This window comes from Cryptomeria japonica, chromosome 5 (genome assembly GCF_030272615.1).
Source record: "Cryptomeria japonica chromosome 5, Sugi_1.0, whole genome shotgun sequence".
In the NCBI taxonomy this organism is placed as follows: domain Eukaryota; kingdom Viridiplantae; phylum Streptophyta; class Pinopsida; order Cupressales; family Cupressaceae; genus Cryptomeria; species Cryptomeria japonica.
Window position 1 is genome coordinate 798012640 of NC_081409.1, and position 18525 is coordinate 798031164.

Consider the following 18525-nt stretch of genomic DNA (forward strand, 5'->3'; position numbering starts at 1 on the left):
GAGCCGCCATGAATTACTACTCCTCCATGCAGCCAAGGACGACTCAACTGTCGAAGGGGAACAAAGAACAGACGAGATCCATGAGCTCGAGGGAACCAAGGAGCCACCATCACAGGAAGATGTCAGACAATTATTCAGTGAGATAGGGGAGAACTCAGATGCAAACAAAGAGCTTCCTCCTTCTTCCACCCCTCCGATGGCGGGACAGCTGTTAATTTGCGATCAGCCAGTTGGAAGTATGGGAGCACAAGGTGCTAACTTAACCCTATCCTCAACCCAGACGGTGCCTCAAGAGTGGCTGATCGCCAGAGCTCAGCGCAGGGCCGCCACCAAGGCGCCCATCGACCTTGAAGACATCTTCTCACGAATGGATCAAACAAAAGCAAAAGGGAAGAAGAAACCGAGAACATACTCTAAGATAACCAAGGATGGGCAAAGGAACCGCACTCTTCATATTGCTACCCCGCCCGTAAACAAGCTAGCAGATCAAATAACCCTGGCAGATTATAGCATTACGACTGTCCCCATCGGACGAGCTACAAAAGAGCAAGAAAAGGAGGAATTTAAGGACTCGGTGCAAAACATACTCAGACAGCTCGAGGAAATCACGGCTGAAAAGGACATGTATCGGGCCCGTGCTGAACAAGCCGAGGGATACATCGATAAGCTCCTACGGCCACTACACAACCCCTCTGAATCCCATATTCCCCCAATGGCATTGGCGCAAAGGACCACAACTGAATTTGAAGGAATCCGGGATACCGCAAAGGCCGTTAAGGAATGGGTGCAAGACATCAAGAAAAAGGGAGAACAGATCCTCAAAGAAGTAAAGGAAATGGCTCTCCATCGAGAGCTCACTCTCGTCAGGCTGTTGGAAGTAAAGAGAGAATCCCTTCACATGCATGAAGTAGCGGCCTCTACCCTTCCCCTCCTAAGAGCTCTTTTCTGGACACATACACAAATTCCCACACTGCCTGACATCTTGAATCCCCATAGCATCAGTGTTCTCAAGGAATGGTATTGGACCGTCACCATGAAGAACGACGCCCAGGAAATTATTGACAAAGAAAATGACGCGTGTGAGGCGATTCTGGGGAACATGCAAGAACTAGGCAAGACCATCCTCCGATCAATGATTTCGGCGTGGATAAATGACCTGTCCGACAGTGTAATCCGGCCGGATTGGGAGGGAAGATTGGGAGCAGATAAGGCTTCTTATTCCGTTGAAGACTTGAGTTTTGCTGGTCAGTTCCATTCAGACATATTATGCTTCGAGCGTAATCGCTCCAGCTGGAAGGACGGTTTGAGGCACGTGGACCAGTATCTCGAAGGCATGCAATACAAAATTCGCCATCCTCCCATGCCACCTTTTAATCCCCTCTTCCAATTATGCATCAAGTTTCAGGAATATGTCCACGAGGAACGAGCAGCAGGTCGTGATTTATGGCGAGAATACCTGCATGGCGAAGACCAGTTTCTGCAAAAGGAATGTGAAACCAGGATAGAGAAAGTAGTTTCTCAAAAATGCTTTTTTCCCTCCAAGTCTTAAAAAGTGCACTTTTGTCCCAAAAGGGTGACAGTTGACTTTTGGTCAACATATTGTAAAGTTTTTTGTGCACCTCCCCTTTTTGGATTATTTCAAAGTTGTAATTATCCTTTGGTAGTTATTGCTCCTTTTGGGGTAGTTGTAGATATTTATCTCCCTATTTATGAGTGTGGGTCCCTCTTTTTGTAAGGATGAATCTGGGCCACTTGTTTAGATTAGATCTTGGCCATTCATCCATTTTTGGAAACCTATTTAAGGGGACTGGTTTTCCCTCATTTGGGAGGAAGTTCTTGAATTGTTGCGAAAGCTCTGAAGAAATTTTGCAGGAATTAATACAATGGATTGAAATTACCTTCAAATTTCCTTGTGAGTGCATGGTCTCCTTCTTCATTTAAATTAGAAAGCTTTTAAATTATGTCTGTTCATTTTACACAGCAGTTCTTACCAAGCATCTGATAGAATCTTCACAGTCCATACCATTAGAGGATAGCTGATTGCTTTTTTCCTTTCTGCATGGTTAATCTGGGCTATTTTATGATTCAGTTCGATTATCAAAAGTACACATATCATGAATGTAGAAGTTCTAATATTGTATTTGGTAATATGAAAATCTGGTTTCTCCTTTGAAGATTGCACTAAGTTTATGCAAACATTGTGTCTGAATGACTGATGATGCTTAACCTGGTTTCCTGGAGGTGTCTGTCTGCTTGGGTAAATCTGTTGTCCTAGTTAACATTTACTGTTCTCTCTCTCTCTACCCTTCCTTTCTTTCCTTCCAATTTTATCCCTTTTTTTAGAAATCCACAGTCTTGCTAAATCAGCTTCAAATAAATCAACATCACCTGAGAGAAAACCAAAAGAGGTCCCTGGGAATTCGTATATGAAATTACTAATCAAACGTAAGCCCCCTTGTGTTTCCAGCATAAACACATCAAGCCACTGAGAGATCCCGCAGTCAAGACCTGACAAAAGAAACCTTGAGGTAGTCTCCTTTGATCAAACTTAGAAAACAGCATTAGAGACTTCCTTATCTCAAGAGAGAGTAGGATAATCAGTCGGCTATTCTATTCTGCGTTGGCCGTATGGAGTTTGCAGCAATGCGATTTCAGACACGTCAACAAAGTGTTGGATCACATTTTGGTGAATTCCCTTCACACTTGGTGGCTGCCATTATTCGTACTTGCTGTCATTTGCTTCAGATCTGAGCCTAAACGCCATTATCACAGCAAGGTGACCTCCATTGTTGGCTGTACATTCATTTTTCAGACCTAACTTTTTGCCCAGCCAACTGCCATTAGTGATTTGCATTTGGACGCATTTTTAGAGACATTTTTGGATCATTTTCAGACCATTTGAAGGCTGTTACAGATTTGTGACCTCCATTGTTGAGTACGGAAGGTGTCCTTAGACATAATTTTTTGTGAAAACACAACCTTTCACACCTTTCCCTAGTCACTCTTAATCCGGTATACTACTTTGCACTATGATTTGCACAAAATTTCTAAGTATAAGGAGGCGTTGATTTCATGAGAGTTTCATACCCTAATCTTGTCACATTTGTGTTTAATTTGTTAAGATCAACCTAATGTGTGGACTATTTTCCTGACTTCATGCTTTAATTTAGCTTAAAATCATTAGGAAGTCAAGAATTCTATTAAGAATATTGTATTTTTTCCCAAGTTCTAACTTCAAGCTTCGTACAGGTGCGATGTCGAAGTCCGGATTTAAGGAAAGAAGAGAACAACAGAAGATACTGGAGACTGAATTCTATCCAGAGTCTAAGATGTCATCTAGATGGAAGGAGATTACAGATACAAACATGCATTTCCTGAGCCTGAACCTGATGCGACAACGGATGTTTGGAGTCGGAAATCGGAATCCTTCCCCAGCATATATAAACATTATGAAGAGGGGTATTTTTCAAGCCGCTGGATTTCCACAGTCCATACAATGCAGTGAGTTTATCCTGCAGTGTGCACGATGTTATGATCCTCATTCGCGAATGATCAAGACTCCTAAGGGCGTTGTCATTGCCTACCTTGCCGAGGATGCGATTGCTAAGGTGTTTGGAATTCCACGTGGAGTGGATATGAAGGATGCAACTAAGGATCAATATGAAGAGCGGTACACGAAGAAGATGGATGCGTGTAAAAGTATGATAAACAAAGAGTGGATGATTGAGCCTAGGCTTCATCAATCCAAGGCTCCCAAGACACTCATGTGCACAGACTTGAAAGACGAATATAGTGACTTAGTATTCCTGCTTAACAGAGTGATGGGGATGCCGCAAGGTGCAATATTCGATGGATGGATGTTCTACTTCATCCAGGATTGTCTTAGAGGGGCATTAATAAATTGGTCTAGAATTATAAGTGACAACCTGGACTTTCAGCTAAGGAATGTAGAGCGCTCCAAGTCATTCTCCATGACTTCCTACTTGGTATACCTGCTTGCACGGTTTGTTTCATACAAAGGATTGATATGCAAAGGTGAAGTCAGGAATGGACAAGGACAATTCAGGAGTCATGAGTGCTTCCCTAGCTGAACATGTATAGAATTGAAGACTATAAGAGAGTGAATGACGTATTACATTGTACATCATGCGGATGCTGCAAGGTGGAATCCACAGAAGATTGTCCAAGGAGGCAACAGAGTAATAGAGAAATATGGATCGTGGTATATTCAGTTTCCCACTTTCACGTACCTTAGGATTCATGGGTTTCAATCCGAACCCTACAGGCTTCCTAGGTATCCGTCCGACAGAATGATCTTGTTGGAAGTGGTGAGACAACTTCTAGAGTTTGATTCCATTCAGAGAGAGAAGCATAGGACAAGCATGCCATTCCCTATTTCAATTGGGAAGACATTGGAGGTTTGTCAGTCTGCCTTAGCCGCCAGCACTGCGAGTGAGGAGCTTGCATTCTATCGATTTGCAACCTTCAAGAAAAGAGAAAGATTTGATCCCGATAAGAAAGTTGGAAGGATCGGGGGAGAGAAGTTCATCCACAAGGTAGACATAGAAGATTATTGGGCCAACCTGAAGGATGAGCAGGTGGTGAAGAGACAAATGTGGTCCAAAATGTCAATAGATTTCATGAGGAAGTGTGGACTTTTCCTCATTCTTGATCAAGTGTTAGACGACAGGGATCATACACATCCACAGTATGAGAAAGAAATAAAGAAGGCAATCTTATTGCCTAATTGGTCGGAATCAGAAGAGATTGATCTGAATGTATTGATGAAAGAGGTCTTGAGTTTCTCCCGCACATGGGTGGATATTCAAATGAATAAGTTAGTTGATATGGGTGTTTCCTTCACTTATGAAAAGATGAAGTCGGAAGAGTCTACTTCTGAAGATGATCAGAGGACTATCAGTGATGTCAAGATTCATGCAGACGAAGAGAGTCAAGCTCCCAAGAGAAGGAAAAACACGCCAGGAGGAGTCAAGGCTAGAGGGAAGAAGATTGAGGAGGTGAAGAAGAAGAAACAAAAGACTATCATTCCTCCACCTATCATTCTTTCACCACCTCTTAGTGTCTCATCAATTAAGGTAATTGAAATAACAAAGCAAAATAAGGAAACCCAGCAATGTTCCAACATAGTGATACTACCAAAGAATATTTAGGAGTTACATGCCACAGCAACATCTGCTCCACCAAATGAGAATGATGATCAGTCGAGATCCCCTACTATCCTTTTGGAGGTTAGTTTGGAAAATGAGGTATACGATTTGACTGGGAACAATCCTTATGATGATGATGATGTTATCTCGGCATTGAGAGAGCTTGATCGAGAGATGTGTCTCGATGATGGTATAGAGATGGCCGCTATTCCTGATTGGATGATGAGAAGTATGGAAAAGAGTAAGAAAATGATAGAGGTACAGCCTATTGATAGCATTGATGATTACCTATCTAGGAGCAATAAGGAGAAAGAACCCAAGAGAGCTGAGATTTTGTCGCACATAGCTAGAGATGAGACGGGAATGCGGATTGTGCAGGTTGTTGTTCCTATTGGAGGTGTGATAGCAGACATTGTTACTCCTATGGATTTCCAAATTACTTCAGTTGCCCTTGGCCGTACATCAAGAGAGCAAGAGTTTTAGGAAGTTGGTGATAACCTTAAGGCGATCAGCGCAAGGTTAGATAGAGAAATAGAAGAGAAAGAGAAGTACAGAGAAGAGAATATCAGACTTAGAGAGTATATTGCGGGGATAAGGCGTGAGAATCCCACCCTTATTTCCCCTATTGCAGTTGATCATGGACTACTACATTCACACTATGAGGCAGCGAGAGATACACTCTCGAAGGTGGAAAAGTGGATTGAGAGTGCAAGAAAACAGTCGGATGATTTCCTTACTCAGTTTGTCCAGGCATATGATAGGACAACAGGGCTCGTATTTAGAATCCAGTATTTGGAGGGAGTTTGGGAAGAATTCTGGCCTATTCAGGAGAAGACTATTCTACGCCTCAAGGCTTTGAAGAGGATTCCTAATTCCACCTTGGTCAACGAGAACATTGTGCACAATGGAGACAGATACGATTTCCATGGTTAGTATTGTTCATTGGCCGTGAAGAGATCAACTTATGAGAACGCCCAGTTGAGTTGTATGGAGATGGAGGGATTGATTCAGGACATTCAGATGAAGATCCTTGCCTCAATTGAGGAATTATTGGGTGTTGATGTTAGTGATGCTAGTGGTTTACACTTAGCCCAATTAAGAGACAAGATGAAATTTATGTATTTTTGTCAGTTAGACTCTTTGAAGAAGAGCCAGATAGATGACTTGGTCTCTTTGTTGATTCATGTTCATAGTTCGCAAAAGCTCATGCCAGATTGGGAGAACACTTTGGACGCTTGCTCGGATTCATTGGACGTGATTGATTTGCAACAGGATACCTTGCCTAGCATTTCCATGGAGGAGTTAGATTTTGTATTGGCTAGATTCTTGGAGTATGCTAGGAGAGAGAGAGATGCAGGGAGGAATCTTCTAGAAGATTCCCTATTTGATGACTAGGTGTCTTTTTATTGGTCCACATGTTGGTGGCACCATTTTTTATGTAAACCCTAATTAGGGCAATTCTAGGGTTTTGTTGGCATAATCTTGGCCGTTGATCTTGTATCAATCTTGGCCATCCATTTTGTAAGAGACTCTATATATACCTCCTTGTCTCTCATTTGTAAGAGAGAGTTTTTGTAGAATTGTTGGTATATACTGCAACTATTTGATTCTAAATCATTGTTCAATAGTTGGTGATTTTTCTCTTCAAATGTTCTCTTTGCATTCATGGTTCCCAATTCCTCCAAGTTAGATTAGAATTTTAGATTAGAGTTTGTTTTCATGTTTATTAGATTGAGTGGAAGATTTGTTGAATATATTTGTGTGGAATCCTTAATCCATACCACTAGCCTCTTGCCGCTGGTAAGTGTGCCTTGTGTGGTCAACTCGAGATTTGAGTAAGCTTAACTTCAACTATTATGCGTCCCTTGACAAGCATCAACTTGGATGGTGTCAACGTTTGATGGTGATAGTCTGAAAATCCTTGAGTATACCTTAGACAATTGAACTAAGCTTGTGTCAATACCTGTTTGTGAGACCTTGCCTAGTTTGACTCCACTAAATTCATTCATCATTTCCTACATTCTTAGGCCTATAATAGACTTCCTGAACCCTATTCCTTTTACCCATTTTTTAGTAAGAATTAAATCTAGAGCTACATTGTTAAATCCTAAGTTGTCAGTACACCTATTCCACATTTTCATGATCGAAGAAGATAATCCTAACATTTGCGTAAGTCCCCAAGTGAACACAGCAATTCACATCGACCATTGAGTTACCCACTCGTCAAGACCTGACATTTAGAAACCTTGGAATCATTTTAGTTGATCTTATCCTTAGCATCTGAGGTGATTTTGTTCAACAGAGGGTAAATTACCTTGGTATTTTATTTTGAAATGTTATGTGCATAAAACACACATCAACAAGTCTGCAGAGGAGTTTGGCCTATTAATTGACCCTCGTAGGCCAAGGAGTTGACAAGAGGGGTGCTTGGGTAGTTGCTTATGGCTTCACATTTTAATTGTGTATGATTTTTTGTGAGATAATGAATTCTCACATATGATGTCACATACGTTGCAATTTAAATTCATAATAATATTTTAATTATCTAAAGTGCAAATTAAATAATGAAGTCACTTAAATAATATTATTATTTAAGGGGAATCTTCTAGAAAGATCAATTAAATATTATTTTATTTCTTCTACAAGGAGGCTGACCTCTAAAAGGAAAGAACTAAATAGAGGAGGCAGTCTCATTGTGGAGGAGCAAGGAATTGATATTTGTATTGATTGGGTTTTGTGGAGCCAAGGGGTTTCTGCAGATCTTTGTCTTTGGGAACGAAAACTCCCATTGATAGCATAACTGAGGGAGTGGAAGATCTCTTGAAGGGTTGCATTTGAGGAGGTGATACTTCAATCATCTCATTTGAACTTCATTGGTGGCCGAGGGCCAATTTGTTTGGGTTTGAATTGAAGACATTTTGGCATCAGGTTTCTTTAAAGATTTTGGGGAGAAAACTTCAGCTTAATGATCTACCGATGCCATCTTTATATCTGCTCTTTTTGGAGAAGATAGGTGAACTCTTTTAGGAGCTATTGGAGGTGATTTTGAGAAGATTTGGAGGAGATTTCAATCACATACCAGGTCTGCCATGAAGGTCAACCAGGCCGACTGAACCTCATACTTTTGTTCATTCCTTATGATTGAAGATGTAGAATTTTGTGGGTAATTGCTGCATCCATTCATCTTGTTGTGGCAATCATTTCCATCATTCATTGGAGGTTGGAAGCTGCGCTATTTATTTAATATTGCATCTGCAAACTAAGGGCAGGAGTCAGCCTCTAGCTGGGGTGGCGATTTGGCATCTAAAGACTCATAAAAATCCTAATAAAATCAGATTTCATTGTTGGGTATCCCCTCTTCCAAACGGCATCTCCAAATCAGGTTTTGTGCATCATTTGTTTATGAAATCATTAATTTTCTGAGTACTGATGTTCAGAAAACCAGAGGGCAGCCAATAAAGCACAGTTATATCATCATTCTTGCATCAATAACTAACATTGTGTACCTTGAAGAGTCTGAAAAGAAATCAGAAAATGATGGCAGTTGTAGTATTACTCCAGACTTCTTTTCTGAAGCATGTATGACAACTGCTTGACATAATGTGATTTGGCTTTAAGTGTTTATTTGCATCAGTCATCTATTGTCTTGGCCCTCTCTTAAGTATTTTGGTAATCAAGACTGCATTAAATAAATAAGTCAGCTGTGAGCTTTGCATTTGCTGGCATTAGTTGTTTCATATCTGAGGTTGCATGCCACATGTTCAACAAAATGTCAACTAGATGATTAGGATGTTTGAATGCTTTATTAGTTGATGAATCATCTCTAGATTCCGTGTATTGCATTCCTAGATTCCTACTAGCAAAAACTGCATAACATGCAGAATTATACAGCTGTCCAAAACTGCATAACACCCAGGTTATACAGTCTGAAAATCAGAACAGCAAGTTATCAGACAATTGTTTGTTAATATTCCCTACACTTTCAGTCGTATATCCACAGGGGATATTACATTCCTTTAGTAAAGTGAGACTGCATCCAGTACAAATATAATTTTTCTTTGGTTCTTACTAACAGAGCACCTTATTTTAGAAATATATTTTTGTTTAATTAATAACAGTATCTATATAAAGTTATAAACAATATGCTCTAACAACATGCAAGTTGATGATGCTTCTCTCTAAAGACGGTAATCATGTAATTCATTCACTATTATCATATATCGGTGCATATACTTCAATTGTTTCAGAAGAAGGGTTAGACTTTAACTTTGTGAGCACCTGGTTTAATGTGTTACAATCTGCTTTAAAACATTGGATATTCTTCTCAATATTATACATCTGTAATGTCCCCTTCCTAGGTGACAGGTAGTTGAGAAGGGATTGGCCTATCATCTAGTTTCTGTAGGCCAGTGGAGTGAAGAGGGAACCCATTCGGGAGTCATGAAGCCTTGCAGGGGGCTTTGTGAGCTGATTCAGATGTTCAAATGGTAGTTCCTACTTTTTAGGGAGGTCTCCTAGTTTTTAGGGAGAACTGGCAGTTAACAGGTTGACCACCTGGGGACCACGGAGTTGAATAGGAGCCTCTCGGACAGTTTCTAGCACTTTGAGCGAGGTTCCTAATTTTTTGGACGAGTTCCTATTTTTTAGGAGGAACTACTAGTCAGCCTACAGGGGTTCAGTCGTCAGCAATGATCATAGCACTTCAGACGGAATTCCAATTTGAGCCCCCGATCTCATTTTATTAATAAATAAGGAAATATTTTAATATTTCCTAAGTTTGGATTTAATAAAATAATAATAAAGTGATTATAATATCATTTTATGGGAAAATAAGTTATAATAATTCATTGGCCCCCTTACCTAGGCGTTTTAGCAAATGCTACTATAATAATGAAGGGGCCAAATTAAAATAACGATGGAGGCCCCTTGTGGTTCGTTTTTCATAAGGAGGCATAAATAAAATAAAGTTATTTTATTAATAAAAAGGGAGATGAAACCCTAATTCGAAATTAGGGTTAGAACTGAAATAAAAAGTGAATTTGACAATCATTTTGGCATGGAATTGTTTATTTTTTGAGAGAATATTATCTTCTACAAGTCTGCAACGAATTTGGCAAAGTTTTGGAGTGGAATTGGGGATGAAAACCTCCATTTCTTAGTGATATGACAAAATCCCTTGCACCAATCAGCAATTTGTTCAACAAAGGAAAGCTCTTATCAGGTTATTAGAACCAAATTCAAGAGCTAATTGGAGTAATACAACATCCTTAGGGTCTGATTTTCAGATCTGAGCAGGAATGAGAAACATTTTATTGAAAATTGTGCCATTTTGGAGCCAGTTGTACCATTTCAGCTTGCCTAGGGTTTCAATAAAAATAAAATAAAGGGTTTGCAGCTGGTCTTTTTGTACAAAAATTATTATCAGCAGTAGAAATTGGCAAATAAATCATTTCTTTAGGTTTACCTCAGCATTGGAGAGAGATTTGAGCAGATCAACGGGGAAACTTGACCAATTTTAGTGAAGTCTCCTGGGGCTTGAGGAAATCAGCATCAAACTTATCTATTTTTGCAAGAATTGTTTTTGATAATTATTGTTAGAGAAAATAAACCTCATGGGAGGCCTGGATTTGCTTTGGACATCATTATTTTGCAAAATATCAATAAAAACCTTCATTTTGGGCTAGGCGTGGGACTTCCTGGTATGCTATTTGTCCTTCTTGGTAGAGAATCTTCAAAGATTTGTTTTTATATTTTGCTGTTATTAAATTCAGAATTCTGGAGTTATATTTCAGTCATTTATAGTCTTGTATTCCGCATTCAAAATTCATTCAAAGTCAAAAAACACAAAAAAAATAAGAAAAACATCAAAAAACCAAAACAAACCCGACAAAATCCCATCGCTGGTCAAAGACAAAAATTGGAAACGAATCAGAAGTTTGGTAAAGATTTCAGTTTGGAATCTTTCAACACCAATATAAGCTCTTAATTTAAAACAAATGTATAAAACTATAAGATGGATTTCAGCACATGATATCAAGACGGATAATACCTGTGCAGCTATACTAGCATGCGTATGCACAACACCTTTAGGTTTACCTGTGGTGCCACTTGTATACACAATCAATGCAGCTCCATCACCTACAGTACACATGATAAATTTAGATGCTTAATAATTTTACAAATGACCCACTACAAACATATAATTATTAGAAGGGGGACCCAAATACAACATACCATCCACTGTTGTATATTTTTCAACATTTGCCAATATGTCTTCAAACAGCATGCTTGAAGCTCCGACCTTAAATTCATTGGACATAGATGGTTCAGAATATGCTGGAAGATTGGGAAAGACAGGAATTAGACAAAAGGGTACAGAACATTTCCCTGCAATGCCTTCCAGAAGTTCCTGATATTCCTTGGTACCCACAATGACAGAAATTTTCTGCAAAGAATTAGAACATTAACTGCTTTTATTTCTCATAAAATCTAGATGGTTAAAGAGGCAAAAAGAAGTAAGCAAACAAGGACAACAATATGTGCTACACATCCTAGGACCAATAGGGTAAGAAATAGTTTCCACTAATATTAGCCCTTTTTATCATGTCTAAGCTATAGCTCCAATACTAGCTGTTGTGAAGATTCCTGAAGTCGGTTTGAGTTGCAAATGCTAATCAATACAATTTTTAATTGTATATACAGAACAGGCATAGATGTCAGCCCTCAACATCTTGCATGTCTAAGTTGTAGCTCCAATGCTAGTTGTCAATATTTCTATAGTTGCTTTGAGCTGCAAATGCTAATCAATATCAGTTTTAAATGTGTGTTCACCATTGTAAGCATACACAGCAGGCCAAAATGTCAATCCTCGAAAATTGTGTGTCTGTATTGCAGTTGCTATTATATATATTTTTTAATGAGCTACATCTGTGTGGTTAAGTATTGCCCAAGTCCAAAAAAATTATTCAAAAGATGCATCTAATGAAAACCCATAATAGACTGGCTACTTGTAATAAGAGTGACTGATACAAATTCAATTTCCATTATACAATGATAGTGAGGGATTCATTTCAGAGGACTGCTTAAACATGCTTTTAAATAGCAAAGGTGTTTCCTTCCTTATCTGACCAATAAAATCTTGTCCATAACAAAGTACAGTCGCCACTGTTGTTCTTGGACAAGATTCTAAATATGAAACATCAGGCCTCGAAAAGATAATGGAAATCAAGACATGAATCCTTGGTTTGGGTTTTCAATTAACAACATACTGAGAAATATATTCTCAAATTGGTCTTGACTCTTTACTATTTTACCCATAATTATGCAGATCTTAAAAAGATAGAAAGTCCCAGGCGAATAGACAAATTTTCATTGTGAATGACTAAAGTTTACGAACATTTGAAGTTACTAGACAATGAGATACATGAAATGGAATTTGGATAAAATGGTTTGTTAATATAAACATCTTTTTGAGCCACCAAAACCTCGTACACTACTGTATCAAAGGACAGGTGCAGTCACACAGGTCTTTCTATTAGACATTTGCATACATTAGCAAGCAAGAAACATAACAAATAGCCATGTCCAATAGATTTGACATATGCCAACAATCAGATCCCCCTCGAAAGGGGTTCCCAACAATGCAGGCATATATGAGAGACTTCTTTGTTCCTGTAGAAGGTGATAAATGCAAAGTAATTTTCATTAAAATTGCAGCGGTTGTGTCACTGAGTCACTTAAATTTGAATCTAAAAATATAAGTGTTAGAAAGTTAAATTTTGTAATATTAAACATCAAATGAAATATGTCCATTGGGCCACACTTTAGCTGCTAGCAATAGGGTTGGGACTTTTCTCATAACAACGATCCACGTTGGTAACCCAGAGAGAATGTTACAGTGATTGCCATGTTAATGCAGCTTGCTATAAATAGAAAAGAAAATGTTTTTCTATAATTCAACAATCCAAAGGGGGTGTTAAGGGTTGGTTTCTCGAGAAAAGAAATATTGTAAGGTGTGAGGAAGGTCTGCTTCCCAATAGTTAATGGACTTCTTTAACCTTGTCAAAAAAGGTAGTGTTCATTGACTACTACATGCATACTACTTAAATCCCAAATCCGATTGCTTTTATTATATAGACTAGTATAGATATCATAAATACATCTATCTAAAGAAATGCCAAGAGATATCAATTGGAACTATTTTATTTACCTTAAAATTATTTTATTTTACTTTAAATTATATTTACTACATACAAACATTTAAATTTTATTGTACTACATCGTTTATTTTCCTCCTAACATAAATTTTCTATTCTAATTTCTAAAATTCGATTATATACATCCAATTTTTTATATTTAAATTTTAAACTTCAATTAATATTTTGAAATATCTTTGTTTTTATTTTATATTTATATATCTATCTACAACTTATAATCTTGATGAGGTCATATTTTCATTTTTATGTGGTGTTTATTTTGAAAATATCATGTTTATAATTAATATTAATATTTTGACATGTAAATGGTTGTCAAATTTAAGGTGAGAGTTTTTGTTAACATTAACACACTCGCACCATTATACTCCACCCTTTGCTGCCATTGTAGAATGCCTCTTGGAATTAACAAACATAAGAATAGAAAAACAAATCTTTTGCCACTTTGATCATTTTTACTATTTAGTTGTATGATCACTGCATTATATCCTGAGATTCATCTGCTCTTATTAACCAAATCATCTTCCTGCATGCCAAGCATTTTCCCATCCAGTGACAGTGTGTTGCAGGGTTCCTTTAGTTTTGCAGATAGTTTTCAGTATTAATCACACCTTTTCTGATGTGTATTATATTGAAATAAATGAAAAAGGGGCACAAACCGCATCATCCATAACATAGAGAATTTCTGTTTCTGGGTGACTTAGAGCCAGGGGAACCACAACACCACCACCGATCCAGGTTGCCCACATCCCAGCCACAAACTCTGCTGAGGGCTTTGCCACAATCCCTATCCGAGCTCCACTAAGACTGGAAATAGAAGTACCTTTCACTTTACTTATCAGATGCAATTCAGTTTCATTTGTACTTTGGTTACACTCCTGCAGCACAAAAATGTTCCCATTTAAAGTCCGAAACTCAATAACACTCAGTTTGAAATGCATGTGATAAGCTAAAAATCATGCACCCCATTTAGATAAATCCCCGAATCACATGTATTCATCAATCAGCAATCTGGACACTAACTTTCCTGTCATCTAATATTCTATTGATTTTTCTATCACTCTATCATGTTAGAAAACTTGAAGACTTGATTTTCCAGAATAACTTGATTGATATATACAAATAGCATGCATCAAAACTGAGGCTTATTTGGAATTTTTTCAATCGTGCAAAGATAAAAAAAAATTATAGTAGACTCTAAACAAATTATGATTTTATAAAAAGAAAATATATTAATGTCTAAAAAAAGAGCAAAGAAGAACTTATTGAGACTGTAAGGCACATGAACTACACACAAGGCAATGGACAAGGCATCTCCAACTGATCGGTAAAGATCAGTTAACTTCAATGGAGAAGTGGAACACTACTTTAAAGACACAAGAAGCGGGATGCAGGAACCAGAAGTTGGAAATTTGAAGGAAAATGAAGGCTTTGGCAACTTTGTGTGAAATTGCTAATTTTGAGAGGAAACACTTTTGTAATAGATGGTAGTGGTTTCCTAATCACCAGTGGTGGTTTTGTGATTGCCAGGACAGTTTGATACAAGCGACAGTTCATCACTGCACAAAGCGGTGGTTTCACCAAGTGTTCTAAAACAGTACTGTAAAAGTTTATTAAACATGTATAAACACCCATGGAAGCAAAGAAGAACAATTTGAGTTTAATTGTTCAAACCATAGTAGAGTTCCGAGGTTCACTTGACTGTCATAGGCCAATAACATTTCTAGAAGTGTATAACAAAGAACTATTGTAAGGATCTTAGAGACTGCAATAAGATGGTTTTAGGTTGGTTGCATGCCCAAGAGGCCAAAAACTGTATTCCCCTTTGAAGATAGTTGAAAAGTGGGTATTTCACCACACTATTGCTGGAGTTTCTCTCATAATATAGGTTCCCCAGGGTAAATAAATGTGTCTTCTATTTTGTGTGTTTGTTGCTCCCAATTTCCTTTCAAGTCCGCTGATATTTAATCCTACAAAGTTCTGTTGGTGATAGCTTATAGCTATTTATTAACAAACTGCCTGAAAACTAACAAAGGTAAGTCAGCTTCACAAGTACTAACAAATTCTAATCATACTACTTCCACACTTAACAGGCCTCATAACCATCTTTGGAGGCCTGTGTCGCTCTCTAAGCCAGTGGATATTTATGGAACATTTATACATGCTCACTGCCTTTAAGTAGATAGTCCTTCATCCTCTCCAAAGACAAAGGGGAGCTGTTGTGACCTAATCACACATCACCCCATTCCAAATGGGGACCCCCTACATTTTTGGTCCTCTTGGTCTTTTTGTTGTGGTTTTTTGGGTTGTTTGGCAGCAGTTTCTTCAATCTCCCCAAGTCCCCAAGTGTTTTTGGCGAATTTTGGTTAAGTTTGCAAGTGTTTTGAGTAAATTTGGCTAAGTCAAAAGCTTGTATTATCTATTTTAAAGTTTTTACCCATCAGACATAGAAATGAGGTCAGTAGCTTAGGAATTTGAGAAATTTGAACGAAGCAATCAAGTGAGAACCCTTCAAGGAAGCTACCAATGAAATTTGAGTAAATTTTGAGGACTTTCGAGTAAGTGAACTTTCCCTAGGGAGTGAGCCTGAGCCCCAATGCTATTTTTAGTAAGTTTCACTGCATCCTGGATTGGCCTAATTTTGTGTTTAAACAAACTTACTATTTTTAGCAATGTCTATTGTTAGGAAGTCTATTTTTAGTAAGTGTCCTTATGCCCCAGTTTGTGATAACTTGATGTTTGGAAGAACTTACTGTTTTAGACTAGTTTCACTACATCCCGAATTGGCCTAATTTTCCATTTAAACAAACTTACTATTTTTAGCAGTGTCTATTTTTTATAAGTGTCTATGTGCCCCAATTTGCCCTAATTTGATGTTTGGAAAAACTTACTATTTTGAGTAATTCTATTTTTGGCAGGTCTATCTTTGGCAGTTGGCAAGACACTAATGGCAAAACATTCTTGAAAATCCAAGTTCTAAATCCAGAAAAGTTGAAAAGGCAGACAGATGATCAAAAATTTGGTTAAGTCTGGAAATCTTTCCTGAAATGGCAAAGGCGTGAAAATCTATTCTAAGGCATGAAAGAATTTGCCTTCACTGAGAAATCTTCCTCTACCCCAAAGTGGCGCTCAAGGCTAGAAGGTTGTAATGTCCCCTTTCTAGCCAGTTAATTTGTGATTCGTCGTTAGCCTATTTTTCCTTGGTCCTATGGGCTAACTTGGATATTGAAGGGATCTAGAGGATATTTGGCCTAGGCATTTCCATTTTCAGGCCAATTCGAATTGATTTGATGCAGTTTTGGGGGACTTACTATTTTTAGTAAGTCAGCTAGCTAGAGCAATGACTCGGTTTTTTCAGTGCATTTTTGAATGGCAACAATGTCAGTGATGCTAGTTGAATACCGCCTGGGCAATTTACTTCTAATCGGAGATGTTTATTTTTTAACTTTTGTGGGGCCATAAAGTTAAGTGTTAAAAGAGTTAAATGTCCCCTTTCTTTTAAAAGGTACATGGGTGCCTTAATGAGGAGATTTTAATATTAAAATAAAAGTGATTACCATTATCCCACATTGCCTGTGAGTTGGGTGACTTCCTTGGAAGGTAAATAAATAGAAGTTTTGAGAGCTCTTTCAGCATGCTTGGTTGATGAATTTATGAACGAAATTGTTGAGATATTTTCTCAAGGGTTTGTGAGGACGAAATCCCTCATAAGCAACAATCTCTATGCTATTGAGAGACACAGTCTGGAGATTTAGTCAGTTGCCTACGAACAAGTAAGATCTTTGAGCAAGGTTTAGTGTCATTTTCAGTTTGAATACAAGCAGTAGATTTATACAAGTTTGGAAGGGAGGATTCAGGCCAAGGGAGAGGAGCTGAGACATTTGATTGCTGGACTAGAATTACATTGTTGAACCGTACCTGTGGAAAAGCAGCATTGGGTTTTGTGGACGAATTTGGCTGGGATTGGGTAGCAAAACACTTCCATTTGTGGCGTCTTAGACCTGCAAACTCATCAACACTCCTATTGCATGATGGGACTCATCTTTGGAGTGCCATGTGGATTTTGAAGAATTCTTCATGGCTGGTCGCTGGAACAACAATTTGTCAAAGTCAAAATCTCTTTCTTGGTATGTTTGCTTTAGATAATAGGAAATATTTAATGTACTGGGTTGTTGCTATTTTGGGGAAAAACTCAATATTGAAGTAAAAATAAAAATCTGGAATTTTCAGCATTTTCATTATAATTTGCAAGTTCATTTCAGTTTATGAAAAGTCTCTATTTTCAGTAATTAGTTGCAAGTCATTTCTATTTTCCAAAGCATTGCAAAAACTTAAAAAACAGCAAAAACACATTTCTAAACCACCAAAAAAACCAAGGCAAAACAGGGCAGTCACTACAAAGGTGGGCACACTTCAGGAGACATGGAGGATTTTCCAAAAACCTCAAAATTCCTTCATCCCTAGTCAAATGCGCTCTAGGTAGAGGGTTGGGCGCAAAAGTGATATCAAGGAGGAATTTTCATCTTACTCAAAATTCCTGCACCCCCACCAAATAGCACTAAAGGAAGGTTGGAGGGCGTAAATAGCATGTTAAGGAGGAATTTTCCATTCCAAGGAAATTCCTCCATCACCCCAAATTGGTGCCCAAAGACAGAGAGAAGGCGCAAAACCAAGGTCAAGGAGGAAGGTTCAATTTTCAAAAATTCCCTCCCCATATGCAAAATGCGCCCAAGGCAAACATTAGAACGCAGAAATCAAGTCGAGGATTCTTCCTTGGGGAAGAAAATCCTCCACTACCCCAAAAATGCACCCAAGGTTGGAGAGAGAACGTGGATTCTGGGACAAGGAGGATTTTTCATCCTCAACGAAATTCCTTCCTTAGGGCCAAAATGTGCCCAAGTTGGCAGAACTTCAAAACGAGAAAAATTGGCTGTGTATGGAAGACTTCTCTCCTCAAAACTCTGGAAATGATGAAATTCCTTGGACATGAAAAAATGGTTAATTGTCAAAAAATCTCTATTCGGGGTATACATGAGAACAAGAAAAAATTCCTTCAAAGCAAAATTCCACTAGGGAAGAATTTTCTCTCTCCAAGATCAACAAGCTTTCAGGAATTCTTTCAAAATGGAAAAGATTATTAAAAT

The 18525-nt window shown here is 38.2% G+C and overlaps 1 protein-coding gene across 3 annotated transcripts in view; it reads right to left on the reverse strand.

The window, feature by feature from the left end:
• The window catches only part of LOC131075584 (probable CoA ligase CCL8), a 202223-nt gene that overhangs the window by 166060 nt on the left and 17638 nt on the right, over positions 1-18525 (reverse strand). For all 3 annotated transcript variants that reach the window (XM_058012430.2, XM_058012429.2, XM_058012428.2), the window contains exons 3-5: positions 14041-14259; positions 11403-11613; positions 11218-11306 (exon numbers count right to left, since the gene is read on the reverse strand). In XM_058012430.2, coding sequence (XP_057868413.2) covers positions 11218-11306; positions 11403-11613; positions 14041-14259 — 519 coding nt within the window. The remainder of the gene's footprint in view (positions 1-11217; positions 11307-11402; positions 11614-14040; positions 14260-18525) is intronic.